This window comes from Volvox carteri (genome assembly GCF_000143455.1).
Source record: "Volvox carteri f. nagariensis unplaced genomic scaffold VOLCAscaffold_83, whole genome shotgun sequence".
NCBI classification, from domain to species: domain Eukaryota; kingdom Viridiplantae; phylum Chlorophyta; class Chlorophyceae; order Chlamydomonadales; family Volvocaceae; genus Volvox; species Volvox carteri.
In genome coordinates, this window is record NW_003307626.1 from 238,341 (window position 1) to 264,651 (window position 26,311).

The 26,311-nt window shown below is 53.8% G+C and overlaps 4 protein-coding genes across 4 annotated transcripts in view; all 4 read left to right on the forward strand.

Moving 5' to 3' along the window:
- The window catches only part of VOLCADRAFT_99177 (uncharacterized protein), a gene marked incomplete at both ends in the record, with an annotated part of 18,024 nt that extends 9,607 nt beyond the window's left edge, over window positions 1-8,417 (forward strand). Inside the window, 7 exons of the mRNA XM_002957945.1 lie at window positions 4,708-4,870; window positions 5,036-5,112; window positions 5,233-5,310; window positions 5,729-5,736; window positions 5,802-5,873; window positions 6,186-7,552; window positions 7,844-8,417. Coding sequence (XP_002957991.1) covers window positions 4,708-4,870; window positions 5,036-5,112; window positions 5,233-5,310; window positions 5,729-5,736; window positions 5,802-5,873; window positions 6,186-7,552; window positions 7,844-8,417 — 2,339 coding nt within the window. The remainder of the gene's footprint in view (window positions 1-4,707; window positions 4,871-5,035; window positions 5,113-5,232; window positions 5,311-5,728; window positions 5,737-5,801; window positions 5,874-6,185; window positions 7,553-7,843) is intronic.
- A 7,765-nt stretch (window positions 8,418-16,182) lies between these two features.
- VOLCADRAFT_107912 (uncharacterized protein) lies at window positions 16,183-19,939 on the forward strand (the record flags this gene model as incomplete). The annotated part of the gene is made up of 3 exons (XM_002957946.1): window positions 16,183-16,396; window positions 18,201-19,417; window positions 19,829-19,939. 3 exons carry the CDS (start codon window positions 16,183-16,185, stop codon window positions 19,937-19,939), a joined length of 1,542 nt encoding a protein of 513 aa, XP_002957992.1.
- A 1,224-nt stretch (window positions 19,940-21,163) lies between these two features.
- VOLCADRAFT_107913 (uncharacterized protein) lies at window positions 21,164-22,225 on the forward strand (the record flags this gene model as incomplete). Its single annotated transcript, XM_002957947.1, has 3 exons — window positions 21,164-21,218; window positions 21,331-21,596; window positions 21,696-22,225. 3 exons carry the CDS (start codon window positions 21,164-21,166, stop codon window positions 21,975-21,977), a joined length of 603 nt encoding a protein of 200 aa, XP_002957993.1. The 3' UTR covers window positions 21,978-22,225.
- Window positions 22,226-23,422: 1,197 nt separating this feature from the next.
- Window positions 23,423-23,986, forward strand: VOLCADRAFT_68813 (uncharacterized protein; the record flags this gene model as incomplete). Its single annotated transcript, XM_002957948.1, has 1 exon — window positions 23,423-23,986. A coding segment is annotated over one exon (564 nt), but the record flags the coding sequence as incomplete, so codon positions are not given.
- Window positions 23,987-26,311: the final 2,325 nt, after the last annotated feature.

The window sequence follows — 26,311 nt, forward strand, 5'->3', positions numbered from 1 at the left end:
GCACTCCCATAGCCAAACGGAATCGCTTAAACATCGCATGACTCAACGGTTTCGTCATGCAATCGGCGACCATATCAGCCGTACCACAATAACGAAAACAAACCTCGCTTCGCTCAACTCGCTCTCGTACGAAGTGGTGAGCGACATCTATGTGCTTAGTTCGCACCGAAGAACCAGGATTCTCGATAAGAGAAATAGCTGCCTTATTATCGCACGCTATGCTGACGCAGTTAGCGTCAACCCCCAACTCCAGGAACAATTGCCTCAACCACAAAGCTTCTCGCGTAGCAGCCGCGGCAGCCATGTACTCAGCTTCAGCAGTCGAAACTGCCACAGTAGGCTGGACACGACTGGACCAACTAACAGCCGCGTTCGAATGCAAAAACACAAAGCCAGTGGTCGACCTACGGGTATCAGGGCAACCAGCGTAATCAGCGTCGGCAAAACCCTGCAGGCCACCGTTCCCTTCGAACACCAAACCAAAATCGCGCGTACCAGCCAGATACCGCAAAACACCCTTAGCCGTCAAAAGGTGGTCATTGGTGGGTTTCGACATATGACGTGCGAGCGCTCCCACGGCCTGAGAAATGTCCGGCCTAGTACAGGACGAAAGATACATAAGTCCGCCCACTAGCTCGCGATACTCGTTGCCCACAGACTCATCCCCCTCTTCAGCAACACGAAGCTGAACTCCAGGCGAAAGCGGTGTAGCGCGACCGTTGGCATCAGCAAAACCAAACTTCGACAACAGGCCTTCAGTGTACTTCCGCTGTGACAACTTCAGCCACTTTTCGTTTACGCTTCTTTTGATCTCCATACCAACGAAACGATCGACAGGCCCTAGGTCTCTCGTCTCGAAGACCTCCATCAAACGTCTTTTCACCTCGTTAACCAATTCTTGGCATTTAGCAGCCGTGAGGGAGTCATCCACGTTGATCAAGAAATAAACACGATCATCCCCCTCGCCATGGACAAACATAGCAGGATCGGCAGCAGTAGGCTTGAAGCCCATCTTCCTCAACTCCTCCTTGAGCTTAACATACCACGCTCGCGGAGACTGCTGCAGACCGTAAAGCGATTTGTGAAGCAAACAAGCATCATCAGGTCCACCAAGGTCATAGCCTGGCGGCTTGCCGCAAAACACAGGCTCTTCTAGATCTCCGTTAAGAAACGCGGTCTTGACATCCATCTGTTCCAGAACTAGACCACGCGCAGCTACAACAGAAAGCAGAGCACGAAGGGTGGTGTGCTTTCCCACAGGCGCGAATACTTCATCGAAATCTATCCCTTCCTCTTGGCGAAAACCTTGCGCTACCAAACGCGCACGATAACGTTCGATGTTTCCATGCTCATCCCGCTTACGCTTGAAGACCCAAATGAGAGGAATGGGTGCAACTCCAGGTGGAGGCGGTTGCAGCGTAAACGTATTATTGGACAATAGCGCTTTAACTTCCTCGTCACACGCAGCCTTCCAGTGACTAGCATCGGGACGACTAAGAGCTTCCTTCAACGATTTGGGCTCTTCGTCAATATTAACAGCACCAAAAGCTAACGCCACATCACAGTACCTAGCGGGAGGAACACCCAAGTTGCATCTTGTAGATCGCCTTAGTCCCTCTAATTCAACCGAAGGTACAAGTGGAACTGGAGGCGCATGTGGAACAGGAGGCGCAGGAGGCGAAGCAGTAGATCCACTAGTAACCTCTCCCCCCCCGCCCTCCGAAGCCGACACTGGTGCGGGTGGAGAAGGACCCGACGAAACGCTACCACTAGGGCTCCCACGCACTTGAACGGCGGTAACCCCACTAGGTGCCGGCTCATCATCGGAGTCGTCTAGAACCGGATTAACATTTTCTACCCGGTTTTGCACCTCATCATCAGAAGTATCATCCCAAAACGATGCAAGCACAGACTCCTCATCGAATTTAACGTCCCGACTCACTACTACTCTATTGAGTTCGGGGACAAAGACGCGATAGGCCCTAGAACCGGCCTCGTATCCTACAAAAATACCTCGCGACGCAACTTTATCAAGCTTATCCCTATTTTGCTTAGGGATGAGAACGTACGCTACACAACCAAAAACACGCAAATCGGAAAGGTCGGGCTTAGAGCCGAAAAGCAGTTCGTAAGGGGTACTAGGCAAATCATTAACAGGAGACCTGTTTCGCAAATAATTAGCAGTAATAGCAGCATTGCCCCAAGAAGATTTGGGCAAATCGGCCTGAAAAAGCATCGCGCGCACCTTCTCCATCAACGTGCGATTTAGACGCTCTGCCGACCCATTTTGCTGTGGCGTGTATGGAGCGGTGGTCTGATTGATAATGCCCCTATCCTTGTACCACGCCGCTAACTCCGCGTTAAGATACTCCCGACCCCTATCCGTACGAACTACCTTAGTCTTCTCTCCGCACTGATTTTCTAACATAGTCAGCATCTCCTTCACACAACTCGCCACCTGATCCTTTCGCGACAGAAGGCAAACAACTGACATACGTGAAAAATCGTCCAAAAACGTAGCAATGTACGAATGGCCATCACTGGAGGTGACAGGAAGCGGACCACACACATCCATATGTACCAAAGCCAACTTATTATCTGCACGATTTCCACTAGAACTGAACGGCGAACGTGACAATTTGGCCTCGACGCATGTGCTGCATACCGACTCACCCTCTACACGAAAGTCCTTCGCCGGTACATCGATCCCGGTGACCATACCACCGTCAACCAGACGAGCCAGGTTCCGAAAGCTCAGATGACCAAGCCGGCAGTGCCAAAGGTAGGCATCGGACACAGACCTGGATGAAAACGCATTGACTGGCGCGGGGGTTTCAGGCAAAATCATAGTACCCTTCAGGCGGTAAGCTCCCCGAGAATAAGGGAAGCTATGAGACCAGGTACCGTCGCTACTCCTGACAACAGCCTTAGGTGCCCGCAGAGGTGGACGAACCCTAACGGGTAATAAACGGGCTGGTAGGAAACCTTCTCGCGAATTCCAACTCTTCCGACTATATGGGAGTCCTCGTTCGGAGCTTCCGTAGATCCCCAAAAATTCCACACTCGCTCCTTTCTCAACGAGGACACGGACAGACAACAAGCGGTGCTTGAATCCCGGGACATGGAATACTCCGGTAAATTCCAAAACCTCGTCCTGATCACTAAGTACGCGCAGATCCCCAAAACCAACTACACGAAGTCGCCTACCGTCCGCGATCTCAACGAACATGTCACCGTCGATCTTCTGGTAGTTCCAGAGGCACGTAGAATCGGGAGACATGTGGTACTGGGAACCGGAATCCAGCACCCAGCTGTCGAGGTGGTTGGCGCGGTCGATGTACTTGCCCCGGAGTTACCAGGCGACTTACAGAATCGCGCCTTATGTCCAGGTTTACCGCAGTTGTAACACTTAATGGCATTGCGAGATGATAGGGCGACGGCGACGGGATCCGTGGTCACGCTGTTCCTGGTTGCCTGCTCCACCGGCAACAGAATGTTCTCCAGAGCAGCTAGATCCGATGGCATTGCACCCATAAGCAAATGTTGTCGGGCTACCTCGAAGGAGTCGCTAAGCCCCTGTACCGCTTGCATAACGATGGTTTTGCTGTCTTTGGCCAAACCCGAACCTGCTTCCCGCATTTCACTCACAATGTCTTTGACGCGAAACAGGTACTCAACTAATGACTCGGAGCTGGCCATCTTCAGATTCGTAAACTTTTGGTGCGTTGACATCTGTCGAGCGCTGCAGCTTGCTGCGTAGCTGCGGTGCAAAGTGTCCCAAAGTTCCTTGGCTGTGTTATAGCTCTCGGCATAGTCCAACACATTCTTGGCCAATCTCAGCGCGATCTCCGCGTGGGCCTTGCGGTCCAGCTCCTGTGCGGCGGCGTCGCCGGCGGGGACACCCTTCTCGACGACACTCCAAAAGCCCTTCGCCATGAGGGCTGACTTCCCATATCTGGACCAAGTGACGTAGTCAGATCCGTCAAAGCGAGTGTTCCACAATGAATCGATCACCATTTTAGAGCGCGGGGCTCATAACCTCTTGAAGGCTGAATGGATTTGGACGCAATAGTGATTGCCAGAGCGTTTACAAAGCGACTAACGGCTCAGCTCAGCCACAACTCACTACTCTAGAAGCATACCAGACCAAAGATAATCGCTGGCTCATTCCTATTTATTCACGAGTTCGACAGTCGATCAGCAAGTACGGAAGATGGCTCCACTCTATCCAGAAACCAAGCATCACGCAAGCATCAGGCGACAGACTGACCGGACAACATTTTCCTCAACAATTATGAGAAACGGTTTGTTAAACAACTTTGTTTTGAGAAAGAAAACTGTGAATCACGTCGAATCATACCCGAAGAGGCCCCCCCGGACCCCAATTCCGATTCGGGTCCAATCAGGTCCAATTCAGAGTCCAATTCGCATGAATCAACCCTGATTCGCCCACATGTGAACACGTCCTAAGGGTGCCCGGTGTCGGGCACGCCAACTGAACATCTTCCTGGCATCTGCACTTTGCATTTCACCGTGTTTTCTCTTTTATTTAATAACACCGCGCTGCGCCCCGGCCGCACGAGCTATGAGCCGCGAGCGCACCGCAGCTGCAAAGCGCGCCCGCGAGCCTGCAACGGTACTGGAGAAAAGAAAGCGCGCCCTTCCTGGTCACCATTCACTGCATGGCGCACCGGACGGACCTCGCAGCGGAAGTGCTCAACGTGGCAGCCATCATTGAGCGCATAGTCCAGCTGCTCACCAACGTGCACAGCCACTTCTCGCGCAGCTCGAAGCGCATAACTGCGCTCAAGCGGGTGGCGTCAGAGGCTGGCACTCGCGGCAACCGCATGCTGAAGAACGTGGAGCCAAGGTGGGTAATGTGATCGGGAAGGTTCGCGGGTTTTGCTAGTACTTTTGCCTGGCATGTTTGACTGCTTAGCTTACTGCTTGGCTTGCCTAAGCCAGGATGGATACCAAGACCTATACCTTGCAAGTCTGTGCATTTACAAATTGCTACATTTGTCCGACTCTACAGGTGGATCAGCATCTATCGGCCGCTATGCCGTGTGCTCGATGAGAGCGCTGCGCTGACGGCTTATTTCGACCCGGAGCGTGAGCGCCCTGCGGGAGAGGACGACCCTGACGCCAGGGCCAGCACCATCTACGCCAAGCTCACTGATTGTTGTATCCTGTAAAGGTTTTCTGTAAGCGGCGGCGCCTGGGCTACGACAGTGGCATTGTTATCGGCGGCACTGGCGATGCGGGGAGTAGCGGCAATGGTGACGGCGGTGGCCATGGCGCGGAGAGAAGGTGAGGTGGGGGGAGGGCCGTCCGGTGCGACCATGTGAGCGGCGCTCTGGCCGGCCTGAAGCTCGCGATGATGGGCCATTTGTCCTTTTCGGGGTTACACGGATTGTAACGGGCGTTGGTGTCGGCGTCGATGGGTGCTGCTGCCGCCGCACGCATGCACGCACACATCATACATGCTGCGTGAAACTTTAGGATTTAGTCGTCGCCCTCGCTCCTGTATTGCATGAACCCGTCTGCCAGCCCAAACAAATCGGCTTTATAATCATTTACGATAAAGGCATTTTAGGTCCCATCCGCCTTTCACCCCCTGTTGGGCTCTTCACCCGGCCACGCGACCCACCCCGGCTGCCTTACTACTGCCGCCGATACTGCTTCCGCCACCGTCACTTTTTCGATTGTACGGCTGCATGAACCACAGGGTCTCAGGTCTGTCGCACAATGGTGGACATGGTGACGGCGGCGACGGCGGCGCATTCGATCTCTCTCGCCAGCCAACTTTGAGTATGGGACTGGGTTCACTGGTCAGAGCGGACTCTGCTGCCTTCAAGCCGGACGTCCCTGAGGTGGGTGGTGGTCTTCGGTCCCGCACATGCCGTATGTGGACTGAACCACAGACAGCGATCATACTTGAACACGTGTCACTAGTCCCTCCCCTCCTTCTTTACGCCTTGGCATTACTGCTTTTCTTCCGCGATTATTTTAGTCTTGGCGGCTAGGTAGGTAGTTTTCCGACATCTTCTTCACTACGTCATCCCGAGGTCGCCGCACTTCAAGGACGCCGTTTGGTCAGTTCTACGTCTGGTACACTCTTTCCATGGCAGCAGCTTCACTCGTTCGTGGTTCGTCTTTCCCTCCCCTCCTTCCTGAACTGTCAGGCGGTGTCCCTATCCGAGATCCACGCCACTCCCTTCACGACGGGGCTACCCAAGGAGCTGCTGGCGGCCATTGCGGCTCAGGCGGCTGGCGGAGGCAGCGGGGGGGTCGCGGCGGTTGGCAGCGGCGGCAGCGGGAGTGGAGGAGGGAGCCAGCGCCACGGTCATGCAGTTGGCGAGGATGGTCGGGCCGCAGGTGGTGGAGGCGGGCGGCCCGGTTGCGAGGCTGTGGTGGAGGCCGTTGAGGCGGCTGGGGGGGAAGGCGGTGATGAAGGAGGGGGGAGGAGAGGAAGAGGGGGTGCGAGGGTGCAGGACGCGGCGGGTGGTGGCGTCGCACCCGATGAGACCGGAAGTCGTGGAAGCCATGGCGGCAGTGGTGGCGCCGCCACCGCCGTCAACGCAATGCGTCCCCCTGGCGGCGGCGGCGGCGGTGGCGAAGGGTCGAGGGCTCTGCGGATGCGCGGCAGCTCCGGCAGCGACCGCTCCGGCGCCAGTGGCAGCAGCCTTCGAGCCGAGGGCCCAGCACTGCATCGTTGCAGAGGAGGCGGAGGCGGAGGCGGCTCTGCCGCTGCCGCCACTGATACCGCTGTAGGGCCTTTCGGTGGCCGCAACGGTATCGCCGTCGCCGCCTCTGCCGCAGACGCCGGTGCTGCTGGCACAGGCCCTTTTGGCAGCCGCAATTCGGCGGTCGCTGCCGCTGCCGGAACGGGCCTCCGCGGCGGCGGCGGTGGCAGTGCCGCTGCCGCCGCCGCCGCCGCCCTTCCGGTGCCGCTGGCCTCCCTTGAGTCCCTGGAGCTCCTTGCCTTTCTGTCCTCGGGTCTGCCGCAGGGTTTGTCAATCGGCTCCGACCTGGCCAATCATCTGGCGCTATTGTCATCCCCGGGAGCCGGCGGCGGTGGAGCTGCAGGGAACCGGAAGAGCGCCACGATCGGTATCGACGCCGGCAGCGGAAGTGGAAACTGGGCTAGGGAAGGAGGGGCCAGCCGGGGTGCCGCAGCCACGGCGACAGCGGTGGTGGTGCCAGGTGGCGAGCCAGCTGCCGCCGCCGCGGCACCGCAGTCGCCCTCGGGTGCTCACTCGCCTTCGAATGGCATGGCATCGCTGCTGGCGGCGGTGGCGGCGGCGGCAGACGAGGAGCAGCAGCAGAAGTACCCACATCAGCGGCACCACCCATTCCACCAACTTCAGTACCAAAAGCAGAAACAGCACCATCAGCACGAACATCATCACCAACAGCAATACCACAACGGACAGGATTCCGTACCGTTGCATCCGCACGGCGCGCCGGCGCCGCAGGTGGCCGCGGCGGCGGTGACGACCGTGACGACAGGGCACGGGGCGCGGGGGCAGCAATCAACGGGCCGCGGCCAGTCGGGACATAGCGGCGGCGGCGGCAGCGACAACAACGGCGGCGGTGGCGGCGGACAGCCGCTGGGGTTGCTTCAAATGCGGCAGCAGCTGCGAGATATGGAACAGCAAAGCAGATTTCACCGCCAGCAGCTGCAGCAGCCGCAACAGCATCCACAACAGCAGTATCCTCCAGCAACGCAGAGCCGACCAGCAATGGCAGCAGCATTGGCGGCAGCGACGGGCTTACATGCAGTGCTGGGCGCCGGCGCCGTGAGATCCGGAGTCGGTGTGCAACACGACCCCGGGGGCAGCGGCGGCCGCGGCAGCAATAGTGCCTTCTCGGGCCGTGCGCTAGGAAGCTTCGAGCTAGCGGCGGCGTTGCGGGGGCCTGACGCCGCCAACGCCGGCGGTGACGGCTTTTACCCCGGAGGAAACCTCCCCTTCCCACTAACGACTAACAACCTTAACCACCACCATGCTTACCGCCTCAGCAACGGTGGCGGTGGCAGTGGTAGTTACGACGGGGGCATGTTGGGGGATTGGGGCATAAATCTTCCCATCTCTGCTCTGACCAACCTGGGCCATACTGCGTCAGGCGCCGATATCGCGGCGGAGGGCGGTGCTGACGGCGTCGGCGTCAGCGTTGGCTCCTTGTTGTCCGCCGCGGCGGCGGCGGCTGCCGCCGCCGGTGGCGGCGGCAGCACATACCACCGCCGCGCCGAGCCACTGTTGCGGGCGCCGTCGCTCGCCGACGCAGTCAACGGCGGCGGCGGCGACGACGGCGGCGCCACCTGGCCTCAAGCTCTGTCTGCTGCCTGGCCGACGGGAGCATTAAGCTCCTTCCCAGGACGCGCTGGCGGCGGCGGCGGCGGTTGTCGCCATTGAGTCGCCGGTTGCTGCAGGAGCTTCTGCCATATGTCTTGAGTAGTGCCGAGGGCGATGCCGGGCTTACACCATCATCGTGCCTGATGACATTCGGGTGGTGCCGGGCTCGGAGTCTACCTACATGCCCACCTGCTTACACGCCTAGTGCAGCAGCGGTTGCTAAGGGGAAAACGCTGTGGCTTAGATGTGCGTCGTATGGTGTGGATGTGTGTGTCGCTGTATGGTCATCGGGGTATAGAGCGCTCAACGCTCTTTGCATCTGTCTGTCTGCTTGTCTGCCTGCATTTTAAGTCTGTTGTCTGTCTGTCTGTCTGTCTGTCTATTTGTCTGCCTGTCTGTCTCGAAGACATCCTCGTACAACGAATGCTGGAGAACATATGAATGGAGGAAATGTTAGTGGTGGTGGGGTTGGGGTGGCTCTTGTGATGGGTATGCAAGACCCCACATCCCATCGCCAGCGGGCCATCCAGCTTACGTGAACCCCAACTTCAATCTCTCTTCCCCGCTCCCTGCTGCAACCTCTGCTGTGAAATTGTAGTCTTTTACCCTTTTCGCTGTCGTGCGGTCCTATTTCTCTATTCCAAGGTGCCCCAGGAGATGGCTGCTATAGTGTGCCGAACACCCACATGACAAACTTGTGGCTCTTATTAGGCTCTTGGGCCTTGGGCTCTTGGTCGTTTGGGCACTCGTTACACCTCTCTGGATAACGCAACCGAGGTGTAACACCATACACACACAAATGGAGCTGCTGTGAGAGGAGAGGAGGGGAGAGGAGAGGAGAGAAAGGTAGAAGAAGGACGAAGAAGCCAAACCCTTCCGGTGCTGCTGTGACCGGTTTGGTTATTTTTGTGTGAGTAGGTGTGTGTGTGTGTGTGTGTGTTTGTGTATCATCGCAGCGGTGTGCGGTCCCAGATCCATGTAGGTAGAATACAGGCCAACTCCAAGACCATGTATTCCTTTCCCCCCCCCCCATGTCTCCATTGAGTGGGGGAGGTGCCAGCGCGTGCCTGTGTTTTGAAGAATTAAGTTGCAAAACGGAAATTGCTTGCGGGTCTGTGTACATGTCTGTATGCATGTGCACTTCTGTTTCTTTGCCACTGTGTATCTGAGTGTGACTCGGAGCTTCGGAGGGAAAGGGGTAGGGGGTTGATGACTCCAACTGCGGTTGAGCTTGTTCTCAGGGCCCAAGTGATAGTGTAGGGATAGAGAGGCGGGTGGAGAAGGGGGTGTCATGGAAAGGAGAATGGGTGACCCCAGTGCTTTAGGGTGTTGGAACCCGGGAAGTGGGCACCACATGTAACCCACGGGGATCTGGGGTTACCGGGGGGTGGCAGAGCGGCCAGGATGCGGCGGAGGGTCGGGTCGGGAGCAGGATGCGGATACAGGAAAGAGAAGGATAGAAATGTGGACCAAAACCCCCGGATAAGGATGGCAGATGTGTCGGCGGATGGCGGCAGGGTCGACGCAAACCCACCAAGGATGAGGATGGCGGAGGGGAGGGAATGCAGTCACCAGTATGGGGGACGTGTGGGTTGAGGATAGGGGAAGGGTGACGGTGTAGGATGTATCCAACCGACAGGATGTGTGCCCGGGAGCCCCCCCCCCCAGGATGGGAGGATGGGAGGATGGGCCCTCGCTCTGCATCCCCCCTGGGTTACTGGCATCACGGCGCACTGCTCCCGCGCCTAAATGAGCCACTGGAAGTGAACGAATGAATGAAGGCGAGGCAGCCGGGTGGTGGATGGCAACTAAGTGACCTCTGTGATGTCAGGCATTTCTGGGGGGCCTGTGCTCCTGCTATTGCTTCATCCTGCCGGGGCCAAAAGGCGACGTACATGCTTTCTTTGCTAGAGCAAGGAAAGCATGTACGTGTACATGTACGGCGTACTATGAAACGGGGAGAAGGAATGTTCCGTCCGGTGCAAAAGAAGGATCTCGCGTGGCAGAGGAAGAAGACTGTTGTACACCTGTTGCTACTGCTGCTGCTGTTGCTATTTTCGTCGCTGCGGCTGCATGCGTCTACAGAGATAACGAACGAGAAAGCAGTGCGAAGAACACACATGCACCTGGGGTCCATGTCCACCAGGCGGGCCCAAAGCCAGGCGGCCACCTTACCCGACGGCTTCACTCCAAGGGGGGCCCTCGGTATTATTTTAGATGCATGGTAGTGGTGGCTAGAAGATACGACATGGTTTCAGAAACGCGCGTCAACGAACTGCAAAACATTACAGTGGCGGCTCGTATGGGGCCTGTGGGGCAGTGTTTTTTTAATATATTCCTTATAAGGAATAAAGAGGCCATTTTCATTCCGCTGTACATTTTCATTCCTCCAGCCAAAAACGCCCATTGCTGCCAGATTGCTCCGTAGTGTGCAGAACTTAGTATTATCGATCATAGAATAGATATGAGGGTCAAGCCGTAAGAAGGTCAAGCCCGTGAGTCAACGCGGCATAGCAGAATGTATGACCGGTCCTCACATAGCCAAACACGCGAAAGGCAACGATCGCGGCTCGAACGTCGAACAAACACCAAAACAGCAAGATAAGCCTGAACATTTTCCTGATAAAGGCGTTTGGGACGGCGGTGCTGTTGTCGGTAATGCATCGGCAATGGTCGAGCACCTAGCATTGTGTGTGCGGATGTTTACCCAGGACCTGTTCGACCTGGGCACGTTCCCGTTCCGTGACGCACTGAGGAAGTGGCTGGACAGCAGCAGCAGGGGCCGGTACATGATGAACCGGTAGAGTCCAAGTGTGCTGTGGTTTGCAGTGGCGGGTGACGGCCTGTGATTTGCTATGCGGTTGCTTGCTTTGGGCCTTTGCTTGGTCGGATTTACTTATTGCTCACAAACAGTTCCAGAACTATCTATGCATGTGCATGAAGAGTGCGCACATGAACGAAAACGCGCCAACGCAGTGCGTGCCTCTTGGTCTATGAGGGGAGTTGTAACTTATCGGGGGGGTCTGGGGGGGGCGTAGCATTCCCCTGCGCCCCACACTTACGGAATAAATTACGGCGACCCTAGCAACTTTGTTACTTAGGTCGGAATAAATTGAGACCCGCCCTAAATGAAGAAAAATCACTGCTGTGGTGGACTGTGTCGTGTTATAAGGGGACCAGGGGAATGCCGCTATGCCCCGCTATCCCATACACTTGTACGTTGCGAAGAGCCGAAACGGAGCCCACCACGCTGACATGCGGTTTACTACTGTGCACGATGTGATGCAGAACCGTGTGTACGCAAGGTCTAATGGTTAATTGATTTGGCACGCTTGGGATGGGGATATATAAAAGACCCTGATGGCGATGGAAAACTGTGTAAGCGCGGCGGTGTTAAACTGTAAAACACCGACGTGTTGGAGGTCTCGTTATCGGCTCAAAAGTGAAGTCGCCTGCGAAGGCTTGTGAGTAAATCCTTTCAACGACTGAAAGAAACAGTTAAGCTGGATCAGCTGAAAGAATGTCGGGATTCATTGTACTGAAATCTGGGTGTGTGCTGGGCTGGACAAGAATTGATTGCAAGAATCAACAAACAAGAGCAAAACAGCGGTTTGATGCTGAGATGGCGGTGCACATGCAGAGCGGGCCACCTGGTGTTGCGGGGGGAGGGGACTCTGGCCGGAGCAATCAAGCGATAAAAAGTGACGCGATTCTGATCCACACCATTTACAAACAGCAGTGTTGCCATCGTCACTTGCACAAGCGTCAAACGTAATCTTACGCCCAATGCGGGCTTCAATCGTCGCAAAGGTTGCCGGATCGAATTGCATTCGCGGGCACATAATGCCTAAAGATTCTAAACGCCCGACAATTCTCGAATCGTCATCATCGTGGTGAATCCAAGTCTGCTGGCCACTCGGCCGCTGGGCAGCACGTCACGTGTTGGCGAGATGTCCCTGGCGACCGCACTTCGTGCAGAGGCCATATTTGGGGTTATTCCACTGCGGTTCAGAAATTTTCAGGGCTTTCAACCGGGAGCCAACGTCCGGAGGGGGATTCAGGGGGTTCCCACGTACCGCCGGATTTCTCAAAGGAACGGCGCCCTGACGGGCCCGCTTCAATTCACGGAGTTCGGCGGCAAGGGCAGCGCTTTGCTCCTGCAGCACCGACGTCTCAGGGCGCCGGATCTGGTCCTGTTTCTGGTTCTGGTTGGTGAGGACGGGTCGGGACCCGCCAGCCTCAGAGTCGTTCACATTTCCAGAGGGCGCCTCCGCCCAGAGTCGGATTCTCTGGGGGGTCTACCGTTGCAGGGTCACTACCTGCGCTACTCATTAGCGAAACTAGGGGGGCGGCTTTTCAAAGCCGAAAAGGGGCTCGGCCGCGGTGCTGCCACTTGAACCCTATTATATTCGCAGGGAAGTCCGTACGGCATAGGAGTGCAAGCACAAGAACGCCGCACGTTTGGAGTACAGACTTGTTTTTGAAATCCTCAAACAACAATGGTCGGCAGACTTGCTACGGCGGTGTAGATCTGTCTGGATCATCGCAAGCGCGCAGCCGCCATAGCATAATCATTATTGACTGAACAGTTAGCCTTCTCGTGATGCGGCAATCCGTAGAATGACATACACACAAAGCAGGAGTGTCATTGCGGCAACGTGTGTTGCCGCTACTGCGCCAAATCCATGAGTCGGGACTGCCCGAGTACTACCGATGCATCCATGTTCGACGCCGGCCCTTCTGCTGGCTGGCAGTTCAAGGCGCGTCAAAGTGCTCGTGCTTCATGGACCAATTGTTGTCCGCTCCCAGCCAGAACGCATTCGGGGATCATTCACTTTACACATTAATAAGTCGGAATGCAGCGGCAAAGCTGATGGTGTGTCGCAAAGGCACAGTTCGTTCGAACTTGGATTGAATGAATGAAGAAGAGAATAAGAAGGACAACAATCAAACAGGCACGAGCGAGACGCCAGGAGGGAGGTGCTTAGAGTGTCGGTCATGAACGAACCAACCCATAAAGGATCATGCCGTTTGCTTATGAATCTATAATGTAAGGGACATGCAACGACGTCATAGGCAAGGGCTGCGGCGTGAGGGGAAATCAAATTCGAAGCCATTGAAAGGTATCTTCGCGCTCCGATGTAGTTGAATGTTCTTCTTTGGCCAACCGATAAAGAATTGATGTAGCTTTTACATTGCAATCTTTAGCGGAGTGAGATATGGAAATTGATCTCACCCTGGAAAGCCATCTTCGCCCACAGATATATCTGAATTCATTCCCATGGTCCATCAATAGAGATTTAGAATAGCTTTCCGACGCAATTTAGAGCGGGGCAGGATATGAAAGTTAATATGTTAGGAAGCGGTGCTGTTCACGGATGACCGGCCCTATTTTGGCCACAGGCCGCGTCATAGGACTGCAAAAATACGGCCCGCCTACAGGCCCCAATGCAATGCAATTTTACAGAGTTATTAACCTTCCAAAACCATACTAACAGATTTCCAAAAGACTACACCATCAACGAAATGCCCTCCTGCTAGTAAATGGCAATAAAAGGCAAATAGGGCCGGTCATCCGTGAACAGCACCAGCTTAGCTAACTTCGCCCACAAATTTATCTGATTTAATTCCATTGGTCCCTCGATAGAGATTTAAAATAGCTTTCAGACGCAATTTTCATGGGGGCGAAATAAGATGAAATGTTACACCATGACTGACTGACTGACGGACTGACTGACAGCAGTGAACCTAGGGGGCTCGGCCCCCCGAAAGGCGCTTCACGCCCGGGGCCTCGCCCAAAAAGTACTTAACTCACTGTTCAGTGACAAGGAAGAGATCGCCAAAGTGAGCTGGTCGCGAAGCTGTACAAGTTGCGAGGGGTTGATCTCCATGCGACCGTAAAGGTCGAACGGGAAGTCGGTTTCTAGAGCTGCCACTGAATTACTTCTAACTCCTTTTGTAAATCAGGATCTTTAAGCAGCCCCTCGCACAAATGTGTCCGGTCGTACTGTGCCGAATAAAGACTCCGTACGCCCCAAAAGCCAGGCGCGAATTTTACCGCGCGGATGCGCGCGTGCGATTCTCAAAATGCGCCTGTACAAGTGTATATAAATTTTCTTGGCGGAAAAGGACGAGGTGCGCCAGCGCGTTGCGCAGGTGGGCACGATGGCCATAGTCGCACGCGGCATGCAGCCTAGTCTATTGCGTGGCTGCTTTGCAGTAACTGAAAGCACCGAAAGCCTACATCGTAGCTTGCAACACTGGGCTCGTGAAACTGCCGCGGGAAGAGGAAGCGTCTGGCGAAGAGGCAGTTGTGTGCAAGCAAACGGTCGCGTTTTTGGTAGTGCAACGTATACAGCACCTTGTTCAGAGTAAAGTCAATGTAAGGGATTTGTGTTCGTTACCGAGTACTTATGGTTTGTCTTTGATCGGTACGACTCTGTGTCGTGCAAGGCTTTGCCAGACTATTTAAGGCATTCCTACACCATTATTTGTAAGCTTAGTATTCTTCTCTTCCTTGTCTCTCAGTCAGCGATTGATGTCGGGCTCTGCAGATCGGGCAAGTTAGGAACTAATGCTTCCTCCAGTCGCCAACTGGAGCCAGTTCCTTTCAGTCAAATTACAAAGTTGCGCAAAGTATAACATACATCAACTTAATTAAACAGAAGACAGATAAGACGTTTAGAGCCTTGTCGGTGACATGGACGCCGCTGTTGGCTTGGAACAGCTATTTGCTGTGCATAGGGACGTGCTCGCGTTAGCCGTGTTGCAACAGCTCAGGATGGATTTCAGCCAGCAACAGCCGCAAGAGCTGCAGCACAACCACCGGGAATGTCTTCAGTTGGGCACGTGTAGTTTTGGTCGGCGGGGTCGAGCATCGTACGCATTGCACACAGAAACCAAGGTGCAGCGTCTTTGTAACATCGCTAACATATCCGGTACGCGGTGGCAGGCTTGCCGAGCACGAAATGAAGGGGGGTCGCATCTCACCATTCAACTAAGCATGCATGTGCTCGGTTGAATGCTCGGTAGCGTGCGAGTTTACCCCTATCAGGATGTTTGTTTGCATATCCCTCCAAGCGAGAGGGCTTGGACCTATGCTGATGTTCGTTCCAAAAAGTGAACTGAGGACTGATGCTACGGTGAAAGGTATGCACGTAAATTTGCCCGTGCGCCAAACGCCCTGTAACTCGCTTATGCTAATCTCACATTCCAATATGCCACTGCACTTTCCTCTCCAGCCTGGCCACATTCTCTTCCTCGCAAACGTACTTGGGCACCTTACAATCCAGCACCATACGTGCTTTGGAAATGCGGGCAGCTGCTTCACAAGAACCACCCTATTTAAGCAGCCTCTCGCACAAATGTGTCCGGTCGTACGATGTCGCCCCCCAAAAGTCAGGAGCGAATTTTACCGCGCAGATGCGCGCGTGCGATTCTCAAAATGCGCCTGTACAAGTGTATATAAATTTTCTTGGCGGAAAAGGACCAGGTGCGCCAGCGCTTTGCGCAGGTGGGCATGTTGGCCATAGCCGCACGCGGCATGCAGGCTGGACTATTGCGTGGATGCTTTGCAGTAACTAAAAGCACCGAAAGCCAACGTCGTATCTTGCAACTCTGGGCTCGTGAAACTGCCGCGGAAGATGAAGCGCTGGCGAAGAAGCAGTTGTGTGTAAGCCATAAGGCACCTGCTTTCGGTAGCGCAGCGCATAATGCACATTGTTCCGACTAAACTCAAGTTACACTCTTACGAAATAAATAATAACAAACGCAGAATTAGGTAAAGATAAGAATCGCGAAAGTCGTTCAGAACCTTGCAAGTAAAATGGATGCCGCTGTTGGCTTGGAACAGCTATTTGCTGTGCATAGGGACGTGCCCGCGTTAGCCGTGTTGCAACAGCTCAGGATGGATTTCAGCCAGCAACAGCCTCAAGAGCTGCTGCACAACCACCGGGATTGTCTTCAGTTGGGTCGAGCATCGTACGCATTGTGCACAGAAACCAAGGTGCAGCGTCTCTGTAATATCGCCAACATATCCGGTACGCGGTGGCAGGCTTGCCGAGCACGAAATGAAGGGGGGGTCGCATCTCACCATTCAACTAAGCATGCATGTGCTCGGTTGAATGCTCGGTAGCGTGCGAGTTTACCCCTATCAGGATGTTTGTTTGCATATCCCTCCAAGCGAGAGGGCTTGGACCTATGCTGATGTTCGTTCCAAGAAGTGAACTGAGGACTGATGCTACGGTAACGCCCTGTAACTCGCTTACGCTAATCTCACATTCCAATATGCCACTGCACTTTCCTCTCCAGCCTGGCCACATTCTCTTCCTTGCAAACGTACTTGGGCACCTTACAATCCAACACCACACGGGCTTTGGAAACGCGGGCAGCTGCTTCACAAGGACCCCCCTATTTTGTAAATCAGGGTCCTATTGTAAGTACGTAACAGGCTGGAGCGAAGGCTGTAACCCCAAAATGTTAGCGCGTAATATCGGCGAGAGCCGACAGGTTACAGGACGAATTCGCTCCATCAAGGTCTGGGCTCTTTTCTAACCTAAGTAACGAGCATTAGAAGTGTAGGCTTCTAGGACCTCTCTCACTGGTGTATCATTAGATATCTAACCCAGGCTTCCCCCCGAGTAAAAATACTCGTTGCTTAGGAGGCAACGAGTCTAGAGATCTCTTCCGATCTACATCGGTTGCTCGAACCGATGTGTATGTAGGTATCTCAAGTGCGTGCCATTCCTTGGTTAGGAAACACTCCTAAACTCCAAGATATTCGTAGACTGTTCTTAAATCAGTCTAATCGAGTCGTGTCTTAATCACACAGCGATTAAGGTCTGTAACGCTCCAACGCGCTACAACAACATGAGGCCAGCTGCAACAGTCGCTGGCAACTAGGGATGTGAGTTTCAGCTGAATTGGGATTTGGCAACCTTAATTACGTAAGCTTAAAAGCGTAATATAGTAAATTACTGTAATTTACGGTTTCCACGGCCTGGACCCTGGACCCTTAATTTAAGGTTGCCGTATTAGTGTACGATTTTGGATTTTCAGCACAATTTCAGCGTTTTCACATTCGCAACACCATTCTTTACTTATTTACATATTTTTAACAGCGCGAGAAGGCGCCCATCACGCAGCTGGACTGGGAGGAGTTCATTCGGTGGATGGAGGCCCAGCCGGGCCTGGAGCTGCCGGAGCAGTAAACGATTTCAGTCCTGGCAGCTTCCCTTCCTCAGTACCGGCTGTTTTTGCTTGTTGGCTCAGCATGATGGGCTCATGGTTGGGCCCATGGGGATTTCGTTAAGCATTGAAAGCCGTGCATACATACTCGACCACGACACCTAATACCGTTGCAAACCAGGACTACTTGTCGTGTTGACTACTTGACTTGCTCTTTTGCTTGGTTGGGCGGAGGGAATCGCGGGTTTCAACCTGCATTGTTGGACTCTTTCACGCTTCCCCCATGGCTGGGTTTGTGGTGTGTTCGGAGGAGTGGACGGGTCAGCGGCACCCTGGTTTGCAGACCGGCGGAACCTGTAAGACCCATGGGTCTGTTAAGCTTTTAAGGTTTCTACCCCTCCTGAGGGACCTTATTACGGCGAGCCCTTAATTCTGTAAATTACGGCCAGGTCCAATCTTAATTCGTAATTACGTAACCTTAATTCCTTAAAACGTAAAAACGTAAAACGTAAATTCGCATCCCTACTGGCAACGTTACTCCGCAAGCTGCTCCGGTCACCGGCATTGTTATGCGGCCTGCGGTTCTGCAACCAACACATCCAGTACACCCCATGGTTCCCCCACTGCTACACCCACATAACGCCTCGTATGCTGCAGCGATCAGCACGATTCCTCAGCCTGCCATTCAAATGGCGCTGTTACGGGACCTTTCTGCCCAGCCTTCTGACAAAGCTCTACAGGCACGATTCTCTCAGCTCTTTCAGGAGGCTGGCATTGCACTTGGGGTCGGAGTGTCACCATCCTCTACACCCCTTATAGCGCAGGCGCAGCTCATTGGACAGTGGCAACAGCAGCAGTTCCTGCAACAGCTGCATGTACAGCAACAGTTGCAGCAGTTTGGCGTCATGATGCCGCCACCGCCGCCGCCACCGCCTCCTGCCCCTTCTATTCCCCCAGCTGCCCCTCCACCCGTTGTCACGTATGGGGCTGCACCGTGCCAAGGTGTGGCTCACCGTGGAAACGGGGTGTATGGCGCGGATAACAGCGATGACAGCGATTATGAGCCACATACGGATTCGGGGTCTAAGGAGGATGAGCTGGAGTACGATGAGTGTGACCCAAGGGCCGAGAAGAAGGTGTTCTGCACCTTGCATAAACAGCTTACGGATTTCCGGACGCTGGTGGGCCTGCACTTCATTTGTGATGTGCTGGTGCAGACAGATGGTGTGTTCAAGCTAATGCAAGCCCAGCAATTTAAGGATTCTGATGTTGCTGGGACTATTGCGGCAGTGCAGCACTCTCTGCGGAAGAGCTTCATAGATGTGCCGCCAGGGCAGCACACAACTCCTGCCCTGAAGTCCTTTTGGCAGCTTATGGCGACGACGGGGTGCAAATCCTTTCATGGTCACCCCGTGTCGAATGTCCCTGAGTCACCAGAGAGCATCATGCACGACCTCTTCAAGGAGTTCACCGAGAATCTCATCAAATATCTCGATCGACGGTTCCCTAACAGCACCTTCTTGTCGGCACTGGCCCTGTTTAATCTGATCGAGTACCCGGATAATGTGGACGATTGGGGTGAGGACGCGTCCGAAGCACTGAGGGGCTATTTCACGGTGCGCCTGAAGGAGAAGAAGCACATGCATGATTGCCATCCACAAATCGATTTCGAGGAGGCCAAGTTGCAGCTGTCCATGTTTAAGCATGAGATGTGGAAGTTGCAGCCAGCTGCTGTGAAGGATCGGGAGGCATTCTTGAAGTCTTACGTGGAGCAGCAGCAGGTGCTGTCACAGCTCCTTGGGTGTGAGGAGGTGTTCAGTGTTGGTGATGATCGCTATGAGGGTGCTGATGCCGCGGAGGGGCTGATGGAGCGCGTGCGCAAGCCAGCGATACACCACATTAATCTTATGATGCCAAGCTTGCACGAAAGCAGCACCTGTTCTCGGAGATGTCGGAGCGCGCTAATCTGTGTGCAAACTAAGCCAAATTTGTTTTAGGTTTATTGACCGAAATTATGCCCTCCCGCAGCCGTAGAAACCGATTTGCCGACCTCTGCTGCAAGTCATAGACATTCCCGTACTCCCGTACTCTTTCATACCAGTGTACTCATCGTGTCGCTGTGCATAGAAAGGTAGTTCACACTGGGTAGGACGTCGTCATACGGATTTCCTGGGCAGGTTGCACTGTAGCAGGGTGACCCGTTAGGCGCAAAAAGGTTAGGTGGTCGTGTTGACACAGCTGCGCGCCTTTCAAGCTACACATGTTCGAACTGTTTGCCTCCCCAGTCAGTCAGCCTCCAGCCCTCAGCTGCTGCTGACAATTTCCTTTCCTTTGCTCGCAGCGGGAACGAGAAAATTCTTGGCAAGCAGGACGGAAATTACATGTATGGTTCTTAAACACATGGGTCTCAAGTAAATAGCTGACGCTGCACAATGATACATCATCAGGACTCTGGCGCCTCTGACGTGGGGCAGCACATGAAGTCAATGCTTGTGATCTGGTATACGATGGTGGGACCAAAGAACAGAGCCTGGGGGCTATTGCACCTGCTGCTAGCCGCCTTGTTCAAAATCAGGCACACGGACAGCCCATTGCCCGGTAACCTCTGGAACAACGCGTCAATGCGTTTGATCGTTAGTACGCCGTACTCGGCACCATCAAAATTGATTGTCTGGAGGGTATGCTGTGGCTCACGGCCGTTGACGGTTACTGCCGTGATGGGCTTGGGCTTCTGTTGCACGCATGTTGCATCTACGATAAGGCAATACAATCAATGTGCATCAAGGGGACAAGGCCGTACAAAGTCTTAGACATGGTCTGTGCGTGGACATGTGCTTTTCCAAAGCAAGTGAAGCACGAGTTGAAGGTAACGATGGGAACAACGATGATTAAGAATTCCCTTATGATGTCGCATATTCAAAACACATCCTTTGCTTGGTATATACATGTACATTATTGTGGAGTTGTGTGCTTTTTTGCTAAAGCTTGATTGCACGGCAAGCAAGCCAATGCACAAATTGTTGTATTCTGGGGGACCTGCATCCGCTGATCGGTACTTTTCTGAAGTCGTAACACATATGATGTGTGAAACAGGGGGTTATGTCTTCACCGGTGGCAGCTACCCTGCGAAACCCTGCCTTCCCCGGTATTTCGCGGCACCCTCATCCTGTCACCCTAGTCAACTTCTCAGTGGATCACTCAGGTTCCGCACCCACCACCAAGATCCAACGGAATCTGCCGGGTCGACAGCGGCCCAACTCCATTCCTGATCGATTCGCAGGTTAACTTTAACCCAGGTCACCACCGTCCATCAACTAGGGGCGCAATGACAGATCTCGATCCCGGGATCTCCCAGGGGCAATGGTCGCGCGTTACCAGTGGTGCCAAACCCTAGTATACAACATATGTATATACACGTGGACATCCAACAATTATACATGTAGGCACCTGCGAACGCATGACTTGCTTTTGGTAATACCCCTCTTATTATACTTTTATGGGCACTGAAAAATGAGCCTCATATATATGTGTACTGACGACTCAGGGATACTTCGCGACACACAGACATCGCATAAGGACATCCGGCTAACTAATTAATTCGTTATCACTTACCCACAACCATGTCGACTCTGCGTACGGTGTCCATGCCCGCGCACTCAGCCATAGGGCTAACTAGTGAGGCGTTGCTGCTGATGAGGAGGCAGTAGGTGGCGGTGCTGGACGTGACATTCATAGGCCCCACGGGTGCAGACAAGCGCACAGGGGACTGCCTGGCGTCGCGTCCCAGAATGCAGCCGCTGCCGAAGGGGAAGGAGCTCACAAGCATTGTGTTGTTTGGTGCGAGTCTTGATGCGGGACTTGGTGCGGGACTTGATGTGGGCCTTGGTGCGGGACTTGATGCGGGACTTGGTGCGGGACTTGGTGCAGGACTTAATGCGGGACTTTGTGCGGGACTTTGTGCGGGACTTGATGTGGGCCTTGGTGCGGGACTTGGTGCGGGACTTGATGCGGGACTTGGTGCGGGACTTGATGCGGGACTTGGTGCGGGACTTGGTGCGGGACTTAATGCGGGACTTTGTGCGGGACTTTGTGCGGGACTTTGTGCGGGACTTTGTGCGGGACTTGATGAGGGACTTGATGCGGGGCTAAAAGGAGGTGAACGCCGACGCCTTGTATCGGAGTGTGATGGTGTGGGGGATGGTTGAGGACGAGGTGAAGGAGAAGGAGGAGGAAGAGGAGGAGGAGAAGGTGGAGGAGAAAGAGGAGGAGAAGGAGGAGGAGAAGGAGGAGGAGAAGAAGGAGGAGGAGAAGGAGGAGGAGAAGGAGGAGGAGAAGGAGGAGGAGAAGGAGGAGGAGAAGGAGAAGGAGAAGGAGGAGGAGAAGGAGGAGGAGAAGGAGGAGAAGGAGGAGGCGGCGGGGAAGTGGTGGTTGTAGGCGACGGTAGTGGTGGAGGTGGAGGTGGAAGGCCCGGGGAAAGAGCTAGGGGTGGGGGTGGCTGTCTGATAGGAGAGGGTGGTGGTAGCATCGGTGGTGAGGAAATGCGAGGTGGCGGTGGTGGTGGTGGTGGTGGTGGTGATGGGAGAGGAGGGCGTGGGCTGGGTGGTAGAGGAGACGGGGGACTGGGGGGTAAAGGGCTAGGTGGTAGAGGAGACGGGGGACTGGGCGAGGGAGGACTGGGTGAAGGAGGAGACGGGGGGCTGGGGCGGGGAGGGCGGGGTGGACGAGGGGGAGGAGAAGGTGGTGCGGGCGGCAGGGCTTGCAGGAAGCTGAAGGTGGAGATTGTAGTCAAGTAGTTCGTATCCAGGAAGCTGATAACTACGACACCCGAGGCAGGGGAGGTGGCACTAGGGGTCCAGCTGAAGGTCACTGTTATGGATGCGGCACCACCGCTGGGTGTGGTTGTGAGGGTGGCTCCAGATGGCAAGTTGCTGCTGGAGGCTGTGATTACATTACCAGTGGGGCTCGTCACAGTAAACACCACCTGCATATACACACGTGTTATGCAATGCGTGTAAGGAGTACCGAAACGTGAGGTACCATAGGGAAAAAGGAAAAAAAAGGAAAATTTTTTTAGAGTCATAATGAGCCCTGGTGTGCGTGTGCACGTGTGTAGGGGGCCAGCAATGTTGGTTGAGAGTTGCCCTTGCCCGGCCACTAGTATAATATCATTCATGCAATTGTTGGAACTCCTCTGTGTATAAGCACGCAGTGATTCTATGAATCATTTGCATCCGATGCCGTACTCGGCCATTTGCACTGGCAACGAAGCAGGCAGCGAAGGATGCATACCAGTGGAACCCGCTCAATTTGCTGCTTTCGTTGCTGGCTCGCGCCCACTGCCTGAGACCCCTATCAAATTTCTATCATCGAATTTCTACATGGTGTTTCTTGAATCGATTTCCTTGAATCAAGTTCCTATCATTGCAGCTCAAGGCTCGTCGCTATGCAATACCCCTCTGATCATCGTTTCCTTACCTTCACCATACTTCATCGCCAACTATTCCTTTCCTTCCTTCTTTCTCTATTTTGCTCTGTTTTGCTTAAATCAGGACCGGCGTGCCGCACATGTATCCATGCTTTTGCAACTGCCCTCACACGTGCAAATCTCCCAACAATACCCTCTAAGTCCTGATGCTGATGCTGCTCGGCCCACATCGGTGTTCCCTTTGTGGACTGACAGGTAAATCAACTTTCTGCTTCCTCACCAGAAGGATTATATGTGCTGGGCACCCTGCTTGCCGCCGCATTGCACACATGCTGTGGTAGGATGACCCTTTGATTTGTTCGTTTCCTTAGGATAAGAAGTAATCCTTAGGGTCTATCTAGTGGGACGTTTTGGTATCCTCGGTAAGTATAGTTACTTCTAGTCGCCCACCACCCGGCAGTCGCGTCCCCACTGCATTTGTACAGGCTCTGCTCTGCCGCACATTTGTACAGGCCCTGCCGCACATTTGTACAGGCTCTGCTGCACATTTGTACAGGCTCTGCCGCACATTTGTACAGGCCCTGCCGCACATTTGTACAGGCCCTGCCGCACATTTGTACAGGCTCTGCTCTGCCGCACATTTGTACAGGCTCTGCTCTGCCGCACATTTGTACAGGCTCTGCCGCACATTTGTACAGGCTCTGCCGCACATTTGTACAGGCTCTGCCGCACATTTGTACAGGCCCTGCCGCACATTTGTACAGGCCCTGCCGCACATTTGTACAGGCTCTGCCGCACATTTGTACAGGCTCTGCCGCACATTTGTACAGGCTCTGCCGCACATTTGTACAGGCCCTGCCGCACATTTGTACAGGCTCTGCCGCACATTTGTACAGGCCCTGCCGCACATTTGTACAGGCTCTGCCGCACATTTGTACAGGCCCTGCCGCACATTTGTACAGGCTCTGCCGCACATTTGTACAGGCTCTGCCGCACATTTGTACAGGCTCTGTCCTGATATCATGTAGGCTTCTGTTTCAACATCTTCGTAGAAACTTCAAGCGGCTATGTCTACAGGTTTTACTGGAAATGGCTTATACGTCGCTGGACTACGGAGCTCAGATCGGTTATTCCGATGAACCCACTTCAGCCTTTCCTGTATCGCAGCTCAGAGTCAATGCACACACACATAGACACATACACACATACACACACATACACCAGTGTCGGGACATCGGATCGATGTGTAACAAGCACACACACATATATTCTTTCTAACTCTCTCACATACAACCCCCTCTCTCGCTTAAACCGTCGGTGTATGCTGATATGCAACACGCACCACAGCCAAGCGCATACACCAGCCATGCAATAACGCAACAGCAATGTTTTCTGGACATGTCGCTGCATGCCATGTGAACATTAAACGTTTAAGCGTGTTTAAGAACATCCATCCGCAAACGCAGGACAAAAACAATTATTCAAACGGGCAACATGTCTAAGTATACATGCATGCAACGCACCGTGATAGGTACCCCCACGAAGATGACGATGTTTCCGCCGTATTGCGGCAGCACCTGACCAGTCGTCGAAACAGTGATTGAGGAGATCACAGGCTGGCCGCTCAAGTCCGCCGCCATCTGCACATACGCAAGCGGCATGTGATAATCTCGTGAGTACAGGCAGGAAGGAGTGGAAGTAGTAAGGCAGTGCTAGCTTAATTCGTTGCCGTACTCATGTCTCTACGTTTCTACTGATACGATGAATGGTAAGCTGCCTGGGGCTGCGTTTTATTCAGACCAATGAAACAGGAATGGACGAGTGCGCGTATACATATTTATTACTAACATCTAAATGATTGCTGCATACGCAAAACGCATTACACAAGCGTGAAGCCCCAGACGGTCCCCTTCAGAAGGGACAGTGTCTGTAAGAAGGGATCAGCTCCCATGGCATCTCCCTGAGTACTCTTTGCCTGGTGTTACAGTGTCGCAGCTGTCGTACAGTACACCACACACCATCAGTACATGTACGCGCTAGAGCGCGTTCCCAACATCCAGAGAGGCTTTTTTCGCGGCTATGTTGTATCACGTCTTTTTGCAGAAAAGAACCGATCGGCGGATGACAGATCCCGTGATACCCAGGATACTACAGGCTACCTACTACACCGCCGGGATAGCGCTAGCACATGCACAGGCAAACCAGCAGCACATACATACATACGCACGTGCACAAAGCTATACATACATACATGTACACAGATGTGCGTACACAACGCACCAGAAGGAAGGTGATATCACTGTAGTGTCCCGTGGACGGCTCAGTTATCCGAAGTCCAACAGCAGTCATGTCGCCATAATTGTAGTCAAAGTTGCGCCATCCAAGACTGCCGTGTCCACCGTAAATAGAGCATGCAAACATCACCATAACGCAGGCGTGACCAAGAAGTAGGTATCAGTTTTTAGAAAGGGTGCAGAGAAGTGCTGTGCTAAGGATGAAAGCGTAGTACACGAATTGGATTCGAGTTTTGGGAAGCGATAGATGCAAGCAAGCAGTAATGCGAGCGAGTGGCTGGTCTCCCAATTAGCTACCTGCCTTGCTACCTATGCTATGCTAACCCGTACAAACGATGCAGTAGCGCGCTGTGTGTGTGAACGATTTGGATATTCGTTCCTTCCGCTGTGACACAATGTTGCTGGCCAGTACGGCCGGTACATACAAACATACAACGCGGGCAGGCGGCTGGCAGAAGTTAAGGTCTGACTTCTGCTCCCAATCGATCCAGTCGACCCGGGTTCAAATCCGCCTGCCAGCTCCTCGGGTGTTTGAGGAGTGATGAAATGGGAGGTGGCCCCCCATCATATGGACGGTGCAGGACGTGATAATATCAACTTGCGAGCTGACCAGGAATTAAGTTGATGCGCCGTTGACCCGCTAGATTTGGTTGGATGCTGGTGGTGAGTTGCCGAACCCAACGAATACATTCTGAAGTCGGATGGGGTGACGGATTAGGGTGCCCCTCTAGCAGGGGAGAGCAGGGACTGCCCCGGGAAAGGGGGCCGCTGGCGAAGTTAACCACCCTGTAACAACATACAACGCTTTTTCATGTCTTGCAGGCTACCGTACTGATACGAAAGGTTCGCGCCACACCTTTCGTTTTGGGCCACGAAGTATGTCACAGTGGAAAAAGCTCTATGGAGAAAATTATTTACTTGTCGCGAAAATGTGTGGCTACGAATGTGTTGTACGCCGTGTACATGGTGTAGAACAGCCAGAACTGAGTTCTTACACGCCAGAACTGAATTTTTCATATAGTTATAGCTTCCTTTTATTGTAACTGTTG